We start from the raw sequence: 13,450 nt of genomic DNA, 5'->3' as shown, positions 1-13,450 counted from the left end.
ATGCAGGCCCCATCCCAAACCCACTGAAATGCAAATCTGTGTTGACTTGTGTGTCCTTGGTGACTCATACACACATAAAAGCTTATGGACCTGGGTGTTATATGCAACTAATGAATCATGGAACTTTACATCAAAAACCAGGGATGTACTGTATGGTGACTAACATAATATAATAAAAAATATTATTATAAAAAAATAAGAGAAACAAACAAAAAACCACAACAAAACAACACTAATTAAACACTCTGATCTGAAAAAAAAAAAAGCTTATGGACTCTGTGAAACAAACTGAGGGCTTCAGAGGGGAGGGGGGATGGGATAGGCTGGTGATGGGTATTAAGGAGGGCACATATTGCATGGTGCACTGGGTGTTATACGCAAGTAATGAATCATGGAACTCTACATCAAAAACTAGGGATGTACTGTATGGTGACTAACATAATATAATAAAAAATATTTTTAAAAAAGCTTAGGAAGGATTCCTGTGTTGTCCCACCTTTAGGACTTACATGATCGTTTCCTCTTGGACTAGCCTGCTCCTTGAGATCTGATATTCCTGTAACTGAAAGTTATTGCTAGCAGTTTGATAACATTTGAGTTAAACATTTTTGGCTAAAACACATCACATTATATTGTGCACCATGTTTAACCCATAGTAAAATTCACCACTGGATTTGTGAAATGATAACCTGGTTCCTCCATTGTAAAGTCACAGTGTTCCTCTTGTGACCAGGAAGGAATCTGTGTAGTGTTAATCTGGCACCATGTAACTATCCAGTTCCCCATAAACCATTTATTTCCTGAATGGCTTTAACACAATTTGGTATCCTCTTTATCCTTAATCAATGCTTTAGTCAGGGTTTTAAAGTGTTCCTTATATAAATCTTAAACACTTCTTTTTAAGTTTTTTTTTCACTAGGTATTTTGCCTTTTTTTGTTTGCTATTGTAAATGGGTTCTTCTCTTTCATGACATCTTCTAATTGAATGTTTTTATGTATGAATATTATTGATTAGTGTATGTTGATTCTACAACATGTTACTATTCTCAATAGTCTTGTTGTTTCTCAGTTGACTTTCTTGTGTTCTCCAGAAATTCTTTTTTTTGTACAATACTTAACCAGGTTTTTAAAGCATTATACCTGCTTTAGAAAAAGATTTTGGAAGTTTGCCTTCTCTTTCTATGTTCTGACTAGAAAAAAGAGATTGTCTACCATGTAAAGTTTTGGTGGGATCTCTTGGTAAACTAGGTGATCCTGGCACTTCTTTAAGGAGCAGGTCTTTTTTTTTAATAATAATATTTTTTATTATATTATGTTAGTCACCATACAATACATCCCTGGTTTTTGATGTAAAGTTCCATGATTCATTAGTTGTGTATAACACCCAGCACCATGCAACACGTGCCCTCCTTACTACCCATCACCGGTATATCCCATTCCCCCACCCCCTCCCCTCTGAAGCCCTCAGTTTGTTTCTCAGAGTCCATAGTCTCTCATGCTTCATTCCCCCTCCTGATTACCCCCCTTTCTTTATCCCTTTCTTCCCCTACCAATATTCCTAGTTCTTATGTTCCATAGATGAGAGAAACCATATGATAATTGTCTTTCTCTGCTTGACTTATTTCACTTAGCATTATCTCCCCCAGTGCTGTCCATGTTGCAGCAAATGTTGAGAAATCGTTCTTTTTGAGAGCTAATATTCCATTGTATGTATGGACCACAACTTCTTAATCCAGTCATCTGTTGAAGGGCATCTCGGCTCCTTCCACAATTTAGCTATTGTGGACAATGCTGCTATGAACATTGGGGTGCATATGGCCCTTCTCTTCACTATGTCTGTATCTTTGGGGTAAATACCCAGTAGTGCAATGGCTGGGTCATAGGGTATAAGGAGCAGGTCTTTGACAGATATGCTATATTGTGCTTTTATTGTCAGTTGTTTTCCACCATCCCTGCAGGAAGATTACAGTTGACTTTTGAACAATGGTTTAGGGTGCAATCCCCACACACAAATGAGGAAATCCATATATAACTTTTGACTCCCCCAAAACTGTTGACCAGAAGACTTACTCATAACATAAACACTCAATTAACATATATTTTGTATGTTATATATATTATATGTTGTATTCTTACAATAAAATAAGCTAGAGAAAAGAAAATGTTATTAAGAAAATCATAAGGTGGGGTGGTGCCTGGGTGGCTCAGTTGGTTAAATGTCCAACTCTTGATTTATGCTCAGGTCATGGTCTCAGGGAGGTGAGATCAAGCCCTGCATGGGGCTCTGCGCTCAATGGAGAGTCTGCTTGAGATTCTCTCCATCTTCCTGCCCCCCCACCCTGATCTCTCTCTCTCTGTCAAAATAAATAAATAAATCTTAAACAAAAAAAAAGAAAATCATAAGGAAAGCACATTTACAGTAGTGTGCTATAAACAATCTCTGTGTTACTGGATTTGTACAGTTCAAACCCATGTTGTTCGAAGGTCAATTGTATACACTCCCATATTATATTTAATAGGATAAATACTATTGGGAATTGTCAAGGGGAAAATTATTACTTTAAATAAAATGCATAAAAATAAAAAAAATTGTATACATTCCCATTATTTACCTTGTCACTTGCACTGCCTCCCTGTGGAGTGTTGTTCTGTGTCCCTCTGATGTCTGGTTGGCCATGATAATTGCTTTAACAGTGAAGTTGAGTGCACATGATATGTACCAGTTCCAAGAAAAAGCTGCAAGCTTACCATTTTGCATTTTATTTTTTTTTCACTTTAATAATAATATTTTTATTACATTATGTTAATCACCATACAGTACATCACCGGATTCCGATGTAAAGTTCGAAGCTTCATTAGTTGCGTATAACACCCAGTGCACCATGCAATACGTGCCCTCCTTACTACCCATCACCAGCCTATCCCATTCCCCCACCCCCTCCCCTCTGAAGCCCTCAGTTTGTTTCTCAGAGTCCATAGTCTCTCATGCTTCATTCCCCCTTCTGATTACCCCCCTTTCCTTATTCCTTTCTTCTCCTACCCATCTTCCTACTTCTTATGTTTCATAAATGAGTGAAACCATATGATAATTGTCTTTCTCTGCTTAACTTATTTTGCTTAGCATTTTGCATTTTAATAAGCTCTTGCTCTTTTCTCTTTTCCCTTAAGAACGGCATGTCACAAATAAGGGCTGTTTCTTCAGACTGGATCCCAGAGTGAAGAAGATGCATGAGGCAGTACTAATCAGAGCTACATACAACGTGCAGTTGACATGTAATAAAAATGAGTAAATAGAACTTTGTTTTCTGTAAGCCATTGTGATTTGAGGATAGTTTCTACCACAGTATTACCAAGAGAGAAATTATTAACACAGCATTTATTTTTCTTTGTGGAATGTGGTTGGCTTATACTTTTCATCTCTACCAGTGTTATTTTTGGTACCTTGTATTGTCCAAAGATTATTCATTTCACCTAAGATTACACATTTATTTGCATGGACTCTAGCTAAGTAGTCTTGTGATTTTAAATAATTTGTTTTTCAGTTTATGTCCCCCTTTGTCATTTCTGATTTTGTTTATTTGTGTTTCTCTCCCCGATCCGTCCCTTTATTTTTGCTTGATTAGATTAGCAAGTGATTTATCTCTTACCTTGATTTTTTTCAGTATATACAAATCACATACCATGCAATACATCCAAAATGTACAGTTAAATGGCTTTTATTATATTCTATATTCACTGAATTATGCTACAATCACCACAATAAGTTTACAACATTTTCATCACCCCCCAAAAAACCCTACACTCATTAGCTATCACCCTCATTCATCCATCCCCCAAGCCTTAGGCAGCCACTAATCTACTTTCTGTCTTTATAGATTTGCTTATTTGGGAAATTTCATGTAAATGGAATTATATAATATGTTGTCCTCTACGTCTGGCTTCTTTCACTTAACATAATGTTTTCAGTCCACCCATATTGTAGTAAGTACTTCATTTCTTTTTATTGCCAAACACTATTTCATTTTATGGATATACTATATTTTATTTATCCATTCACCAGTTGATGGACATCTGGGTTATTTTCAGTTTGTCTGTATGTATGCAAGTTTTTGTGTGAATATACGTTTTCATTTCTCTTAGGTATACCTAGGAGCGGAATTGCTGGGTAATTCATAGGGGTAATTCTATGTTTAGCCTTTTGAGAAACTTTCAGGCTGTTTTCCAAAGACACAGAAACATTTTACATCACTACTAGCAGTGTATAAGGATTCTAATTTTTCCCCATCCTTGATGACACTTGTTACCCGTTTGAGTGTGCTTTGGTGTCATATCTAAGAAACTGTTGCCTAATCCGAAGTCATGAAGATTGATGCCTATATTTTCTTCTAAGATTGTTATACTTTTAACTCTTACAGTTAGGTCTTTGATCCATTTTGAGTAAATTTTGTATCCTCTAAGGTAGGGGTCCCATTCATTCTTTTGCAGATGGATACCCCATTGTCCCAGCATCATTTGTTGAAAAAGACCAAAGAACTGTTTCATTTTTACTTTATTTATTTTCTGATTTTGAACTCTACTTTTGCTTTAATTTTTTCCAGTTCAGTTTAGTTTGTTGCTCACTTTGTGTCAGATGCTTAATTCATGTATTATTTACTATTATCCATATAAGTATTTAAGGCAACACATTTTCCTTTTATTACTACATTAGCAATATTCCATAGACTCTGGTACATAGCATTACTATTATTATTTTCTAAATATTCTGAAATTTAGATTTTTATTTCTCCTTTGGACCTGAGAGTTATTTAATGAGATATTTGAAACATTTTTTTTCCAGATTGAAAGACTATTTTTATTTTTTGGCTTTGTTATTAATGTCTACTTTTATTGCAATTTTGTCAGAGATCATTAGTTGAATTATTACTGCTTTTGGGGATTTTTTGAAATTTTCTCTGTGGCCTTATGTATTTTTTTATATGCCCTATAGGAGTTTGAGAGTAAGTATTTTTACAATTACTGGAACACAGTAATATAGATTATATATACACATTTATGTATACATATGTATATATAACTCATATGCATGTATTCACACATATATCTTATAATTTTTGTTTCATATTATCTATTCTTACTTACTTTTTTAAAAGTGTTTTTAAGGATAAATTCTTCTTCTTCTTCTTTTTTTTTTTTTTAAGTAAACTCTACTTCCAACCTGTGGCTTGAACTCATGACCCTGAGATAAAGATTCACATGCTCTGCTGACTGAGCCAGCCAGGCGCTCCTATTCTTGTTTACTTTTAATCACCTGATCTGCCTTGGATGACAGAAGTTTATGATAACCCTGACCCTCTGTTCTCCTTATACCTGGAGTGACTTCTCTGATTGCTGAATATTGGGCCTCAGCTTCTCTGTTCTCATCAGGAATCTGATCATTTTCAGGAAAAACTTTGTTCTGTTCTTCCACATTTTATGTTTTATGAGGGTAGGCTCTTCCCCTCTGGAGAGGCCCATGGTTGTCCAGCCACACCTGTGAAAGGGAAAATAGATGTAATTTTGGAGGAGTATTACAAAGCTCATTTAGTGAACACAGCTAATATAAATTCTCCAACCTAGTCCTTTTCAGTAGCAAAGGTGGTTCTTTTTCTCCATCTGAGGAATGATTCTGTGACTAACCCTTAGTCGGTTCCACGCATGGGCAAGGAGCAGGATTTTCACATATTGAACCTACTCAATCACTGGTACCTCTTCCTGCTCAAATAGCTTTTGTGGTCCCTGTAACATACAGAATAAAGTTCCAAGTTCTTTATTTTCCATTCCAAACACTCCCAAATTTGACTTTTCGTTCTTTTTCTAATATTATCCCAGCCTACAATCCTTCTTCCACCTCACACTCAAAGCCCCTGCTCCGCATCTCTCAGCCTGTCTAGGGCTTCCTACTGCCTCATCTTTATTCAAGAGTTTGCCTCAATATGCTGCCCACACCCATCTGGCAAGATCCTGAACTACATTCCTTTTCTGCCTCAGTCCACATTGTCTCAGAAGTGCGTGTGTTTGTGTGTGTGTGTGTGTGTGTGTGTGTGTGTGTGTACATCCAACCAGTTTTGGATATTTTGGAAATTAGAGATTATGATTCCTTCTTTGTCATTTCAGATAACTGAAGAAGAGTTATCTGTACATATCTTTATTAAAATAGCTGATTGTTAAATTGATTTCTGGAGGAATGGATAATATGAAACTATCTTCAGAATACTGACTTTTGGGCATGTTGGGTCAGAACAGGTAGTCTGGGGTCTGAGAGAGATTTGTCATCAGTTGAATGGGTAGAGAGCCCTAAATCAATATATTATAGGATTTTAACATAGGCAATTATGTCTATTCCATTAGATTGAAAATTCTCAGGAGGTAAGGATTATCAGTATCCTATCTACTGGCACTCTACCGGGTCAAGAGCTGGTGCTTGGTCTCTGTTGAATGAGTGAATGAATGAATGAATGAATGAATGAAAGCTTCTTGACACCCCTGAGAATACAGATGAAAAAATAGCAATTACAACTAAAGAAATTTGGGACAGAAAGGAGTGTAGAGAAATAAACCAGGAAAGAAATCTACTTTAATTTTCTTAAATTGTATCTCTCACACTTCCTAGCACATTAGTAAGTTTTAATAAAAATATGCAGTGCACATAGTATGTGATCACTACAGATACATTAAGGTCATTCTTTCTTCTCTAGTGTTCAGAGAATGGCACATTTATCCACCATCTAAAGTATGTTTAGAGAGTTTTAATGGGTCTCACTCAAAAGTCTCTTTCTCAGATTTCTGGGCTCATGGCAGGAGGGAACCAGACCAGCATCTTTGAGTTCCTACTCTGGGGACTCTCAGAGCGGCCAGAGCAGCAGGACATCCTCTTCCTGCTGTTCCTGTGGATGTATGTGGACACTGTGGCTGGGAACCTGCTCATTGTCCTGGCCATTGGCACTGATACACGTCTCCACACGCCTATGTACTTCTTCCTTGCCAGCCTGTCCTGTGCAGACATCCTTTTCACTTCCACCACTGTGCCCAAGGCCTTGGTGAACATCCAGAGTCAGAGCAGGTCCATTTCTTACACAGGATGCCTGGTTCAGCTCTACTTCTTCTTGACTTTTGGGGACATGGACATCTTTCTCTTGGCTACAATGGCCTATGACCGCTATGTGGCCATCTGCCACCCTCTCCACTACAAGATGGTCATGAGTCGCCGGCACTGCACCCTCCTGGTGACTGCCTGCTGGATCCTTACGAGTCTTGTTGCCATGACCCACACTTTCCTCATATTTCAACTTTCCTTTTGCTCTAAGATCATTCCTGACTTCTTCTGTGATCTGGGACCCCTGATGAAGGTGTCTTGCTCTGACACTCAGGTCAATGAGCTTGTGCTCCTCTTCTTGGGGGGAGCAGCAGTCATTTTAATCCCCTTTATGCTCATCCTGGTCTCTTATATCCACATTGTTTCAGCCATCCTCAGAGTCCCCTCTGCCCAGGGAAGGCGCAAGTCCTTCTCTACCTGTGGGTCACACCTTGCCGTTGTTGCCCTGTTCTTTGGGACAGTGATCAGGGCTTATCTGTGCCCCTCATCCTCTTCCTCCAACTCCATAGAGGAGGATACAGCAGCTGCTGTCATGTACACAGTGGTAACTCCCCTGCTGAACCCCTTCATTTACAGCCTCTGGAACAAAGACATGAAATGTGCCCTGGCGAGATTTCTCAGAGGCAAAGTCTTCTTTTTGTGGGGCCAGTGACTTCTGTAGTGATACTGCCAGTATCACTACTGGCAGAGATTTCTACCTTAGGTTTTTTACTGCTGACTCCCACATATGCCTTATCATCACTCCCTTCCTTGAATCCCTTCATGAGTTTGATATTGTTGAGGAAAATCAGGATTTTACATCATGCTTTAAAGTTAATATGTTGAGTTGCTTATTTACTCATTTATTTTACTTAAAACTTCCCACAAGGAAAAATTCCTTTTGCAATGTTTTCAATTCTAAAAGTCTGTGCAGACTTTTATTCTAGTTCACTAAAACTCAATTAGTGAGGTCATGGAAAGTGGGTTAATGATCAAAATATTAGCAAGTAAGGTCAATATTGGATGGCAATAGCTTACAACTTTGAATATATACACACACACACACACACACACACACACACATTTATTTTTTCTTACAAAGATAGGAAATTATATAAACACTTATTGCTCCAAGGTTGTGAGTCAAAAATCTTTGTAACTATTAAAACTCTTAACAATATGGAATGATCTATGTCATTGTCAGTGAACAGATTTTTGAACAGCTTATAATGAGAAGATAAAATAAATAAATTTAAATCAAATATTATGGCAACTAGTGTATAGCCGTTCTCTGAACTTCTTCCTTATCTGCTTAAGTCATAGCTGATTGTGAATGCTGATTTTCACATCTGCAGTAAAGGAATCTTGTATTCTCAAGGTTCTTTCTGTTGAAACTTGTGGCCTTTAGACTCAACCAAGACCAAATCAAAGATAACCAAGGCTTATGATTTTTATTTCTGCAGTGGAAAAGTCACAATTCCATACCAAGGCTGAGAGTGAATACAAAATCATTGTCTAAAGTTGAGGCCATGGAACAAATTCATTACAGAGCTTTTTGAGGAAAGAGTTCTAGATTGGTGCCCTGGAGTCCCAGATCTTAACCTCAGTGCTTCCACATATTCTGAGTCTAGTTTTCTCTTTTGTGAGATAAAATTTTTGATATTTTTTCCTGCCTACCTAACTGGAACTTTGTGGGGGAAAATGCCTATAGTTTGGCTATTATAATAGAGAAACTCCAAATGATTACAGATTTTAAAAGCTGGGCACTTATTTCTTTCTCATATACATGTAAGTAGTCCAGGTGTTAGATGTTGGCTACAGAATCATCAAGCAAACCAGGCTACCTCTCTCTTGCTTTTCTGTGACCCTCAAAGAATGGTTCCATAGCCATTAAACTTCTGCCTTGGTCTTCATTTCAACCAGTAGGAAGGGGGAAAGGGTCAACTGGAGGATCCAGCTTTTTCCACTAAGGACAAAATCTGGAGAAGTGGCACACACCCCTTCCATTTATATCCTATTGGCCAGAACTTGGTCACTTGGCCTCACCCAGCTGCGACTGGGCCTGGGAAATGTATTCTATATACTTGGTCACCATATTCCCAGCTAATATTATGTTAGCATGGAAGAAGCACAAACCAGGATTAGGGGAAAACCAGCCATCTCTGCTATAGTCAGGTGCCATGATGGCAATTAAAAGCCCTGCTAGCATGAAGAGCTCATGAAAATGGGAAAGCTTGTGGGCACTCAGTCACTCTCTAAATCTTCAAGGCTATTGAGATACAAGCTAAGGAGATGTGTTCTTCCTAGTGACCACAGAAATTGTCAGTGGAGTGGCAACAATGGGAGTGGCTGATAATAATTACGTGGAATCTGAGACATTCTTTTTTAGGATCACCCTGTCCCCCTTCCTCCTCTAAGTGAGTACCTAGAGGGACAGAAGCTGGGGCCTGACCTTTGGCTCTTCTGAATACCTATTAACAAACAAGGTCATGATATTCTTGGTGAACATAAGTTCACATGTGAAATTAACCTGACATCTACAAGCACAAATGGAATAAATATAAATGAACAACATATACCACATGAATCTAAATTATTGGAAAAGAGTTAGAATTTAAAATAAACCTGCTGAATATACTCAAGGATATTAGGGAGGATATTAAGAATATGAAACATAAAAAAAACAAAGTGGAAGTGTTAGTTATGAAACATAATAGCTGAAGTAAATAATTCAACTGATGAGATAAATAACAGAATGGATACATATAAAGAATGAATTGGTGAACCAGAATCAGAATATCAGATAGTGTAACTCTCTTAAAGGGAGCAAGCAGTGAAGAATCGAAATATAGAAAAATAAAAGGTGGGGTGTTAGAGAGATGGAGGTTATAAATAAAAGTGCCAACATCTAGAAAATAAGAGCACATAAAAAGACGAAGAAGCAGAGGGAAAGAATATTTCAAGGAGTAATGGTCATAGATTTTCCAGAAATATAGTATATGAACAACTTCAGAATGAAAGAGCCCATGAAGTTCCCAGCAAAAGTAATTAAAAATATCTCTAAACTCATCATCGTGGAATTTAAGAACACCACAAAGAACATTTTTTATAATAATTTTTATTATTTTATGTTAGTCACCATACAGTACATCCCAAGTTTTTGATGTTAAGTTCCATGATTCGTTACTTGCGTATAACACCGAGTGCACCATGCAATACGTGCCCTCCTTACTACCCCATTCCCCCCCCCCGAAGTCTTCAGTTTGTTTCTCATAGTCCATAGTCTCTCATGGTTCATTCCACCTTCTTTTTACCCCCCTTCCTTCTTCTCTTTCTTCTCCTACTGATCTTCCTACTTCTTATATTCCATAAATGAGTGAAAACATATGATAATTGATTTTCTCTGCTTGACTTATTTCACTTAGCATTATCTCCTCCAGTCCCGTCCATGTTGCTGTAAATGTTGTGAAATCATTCTTTCTGATGGCTGAGTAATATTCCATTGTATATAGGGAACACATCCTCTTTATCCATTCGTCTGTTGAAGGGCATCTCAGCTCCTTCCACAATTTAGCTATTGTGGACAATGCTGCTATGAACATTAGGGTGCATATGGCACTTCTCCTCACTACATCTGTATCTTTGGGGTAAACACCCAGTAGTGCAATGGCTGGGTCATAGGGTACCACAATTTTTAACTTTTTAAGGGACCTCCACACTGTTTTGCAGAGTGGCTGTACCAACTTGCATTCCCACCAACAATGTAGGAGGGATCCCCTTTCTCCACATCCTCTCCAACATTTGTTGTTTCCTGCCTTGTCAAGTTTTGCCATTCTAACTGGCGTAAGGTGGTATCTTGTAAAGAGAACATTTTAAGTTTCCAAAGAGAGAGGATTACATACAAAGGAACAATAATAAGATTAAATTCAGATGTATCAATGACATACTGGATATAGGAAGACAATTGAATAAGATTTGAAAAGCATTAAAGAAAATAATTTTAAATATAAAAATTAATATCCATCCAAATATATGGTTAAAATGAGGGCATAATGAAATTATTCTCAATTATACAAGGCCTAAGAAGTCCTCCAGACAAAGATCTACCTTGAAAACACCCTTGAACAAAGTACTCAAATAAGAAATAAAAAACATATCCAGGAAGATGATGCTAGAATTATGGAAAATAGGGTAGGGAAATAACACAGCAAAGTTTATTTCTGACTAAAAGAGCAAAGTCAAAATATAAAAAAAAAGTCAGAAATAAAACTCTAAAATATAAAAAATATTTAAAAAATTCTGAAATAAAACTCTAAAATGCTAGGTGGTGTCAACTCTCTATAGTAGATGTGAGTAGGGGAATAAAAGGACAGGAGAGATGTATTTTAAAAATCCATAGGGATAAATTAAAATCATGTGTTTTAAGTTAAGGGAAAGCATCTTAGCTTTTAAAATCGGATGTGTAACTTTCAAACCAATCTCAGAAAAAAAAAAAAAGACCTCTTAAATGGGAGGCCATGAGAAAAAAAATCAGAAGAAAATACAGCAAATGGAAATGATGAAGTTTGAGTTTATTATACATATTATATCAGCACCTAACAGGGAATTCCCATTCTTTTAATCAAAATTAAAATATCAGTATATATGATGCCACAAAGGAAGTCTCAGTAAGTTCTAAAGAAGAAGTATGTGTGTGTTTTCCACTGATATGAACCATAATGCATGCAAATATGTTCTCTAGCTGTAATATGTGAAGTTAGAAATGAATAATAAAAGGAGAGTTTTAAAATTACCAAATATGTAGAAATTTAAGAAGGTATTACTAAATATGAAGTGAAATATACTAAATAAACTGAGTTCAAAAGGAAATCATGAGAGAAATTATGGAATACTTGGAAACAATAAAGAAACAATAAAGGGAAACAAACTACAAATCAAAAGCAGTAATAAAACAGATAGATTTAGTTTTAAATAAACTTCCCAGGAAAGAACTACAGTTGAAACAAATGATCTGAGTATTCAAATTAATAAACTGGAGACAGAGCAACAAGAATAATCTTAAAGGAACAAAGAAAGGGAAGAAAGATAATGGCAGAAAGCAGTAAAATAAAGAATTGCAAAACAGTAAACATCCTTAGCAAAGTATTATCAAATAGAACTTAGCAAGTTTACAGTTTGTATAAAAAAGATAATACATCATGACCAAGTAGAGTTCATTCTGAGAATGTAAGGCACATCCAACATTTAAAATTCAAGAATTTCAGGGACACCTGGGTGGCTCAGTTCATTGTGTCTGCCTTCTGCTCAGGTCATGATTCCAGGGTCCTGGGACAGAGCCCCACATCGGGCTCCTTGCTTGGCAGGGAATCTGCTTCTCCCTCTGCCTGCTGCTCCCCCTGCTTGTGGTCTCAATCTCTCTCTCTGACAAATAAATAACAAATAAAATCTTTAAAAAAACCAAAATAAAATTCTAGAATTTGCTTCATTGTATTATCACTGAAGAAGTGCACTAGGTGTGTATGCAAGACAACCCATGTGTTTTCACACAGATCCATTTGTAGCTTCCCATTTCATTCATCTCCCATTCTATAATATGGGGACTCCATTTGTTGTTCAAATGCATCGAGCTTCACTTATTCCCAAGTAGGGTAGGTATACAACTCAGAATATCCTTGAAGGTGGTGGTCAGTTATGAGCTGGAAAGTTTTAAGCAAAAGGGTAGTGAAACCAGATACAGTCCCCATTACTGTAGATTGTCTTAAGGTTATAAATAAAGTTTGCTCTTCACTACTCATTCTAGATTCTTCTCACCTTTGCTATCACTTTGGCAGGCCTTTGTTGATGCCTGGTAGAATATATGAGGCCTTCATGCCTGAAGGGTTTGAGCTCTTAGTTGCTCTCCTCTTTTTGTGGTAGATGACTGGAATTGCTCATTAACATTTATTACTGTTCATGGAATTACTAAGAGATACCCAAGTGAATACTCTAGGTTTAAGACATATTATCTCCTTGGGGCGCCTGGGTGGCTCAGTCGTTAAGCGTCTGCCCTCAGCTCAGGGCCTGATCCCAGGGTCCAGGGATCAAGCCCCATGTCAGGCTCCTCCGCTGGGAACCTGCTTCTTCCTCTCCCACTCCCCCTGCTTGTGTTCCCTCTCTTGCTGGCTGTCTCTCTCTCTGTCAAATAAATAAATAAAATCTTAAAAAAAAAAAGACATATTATCTTCTGCCCCATGTGTAGTAGCAACCATAAGTCGTCATGCTAGTCATTGTCAATCGTCCTAGTTAAAAAAGCGACACCCATCTTTTCCTGTGGGCCTACTGCACAAAATGTCAGAAGGC

The 13,450-nt window shown here is 37.3% G+C and overlaps 1 protein-coding gene across 1 annotated transcript; it reads left to right on the top strand.

Moving 5' to 3' along the window:
- Positions 1–6,731: 6,731 nt before the first annotated feature.
- LOC100479707 (olfactory receptor 1P1) lies at positions 6,732–8,179 on the top strand. Its single transcript, XM_002931218.4, has one exon. It carries the CDS (start codon positions 6,789–6,791, stop codon positions 7,782–7,784), a length of 996 nt encoding a protein of 331 aa, XP_002931264.3. The 5' UTR covers positions 6,732–6,788; the 3' UTR covers positions 7,785–8,179.
- Positions 8,180–13,450: the final 5,271 nt, after the last annotated feature.

Source organism: Ailuropoda melanoleuca, chromosome 13 (assembly GCF_002007445.2).
Source record: "Ailuropoda melanoleuca isolate Jingjing chromosome 13, ASM200744v2, whole genome shotgun sequence".
Taxonomy (NCBI): Eukaryota; Metazoa; Chordata; class Mammalia; order Carnivora; family Ursidae; genus Ailuropoda; species Ailuropoda melanoleuca.
Note: the sequence above shows the minus strand (reverse complement) of the source record. Positions and strands in the feature narration are given on the sequence as shown.

Excerpts from the sequence above, each read along its gene's own strand:
- LOC100479707 (XM_002931218.4), top strand. The coding sequence starts at position 6,789 with ATGGGTCTCACTCAAAAGTCTCTTTCTCAGATTTCTGGGCTCATGGCA.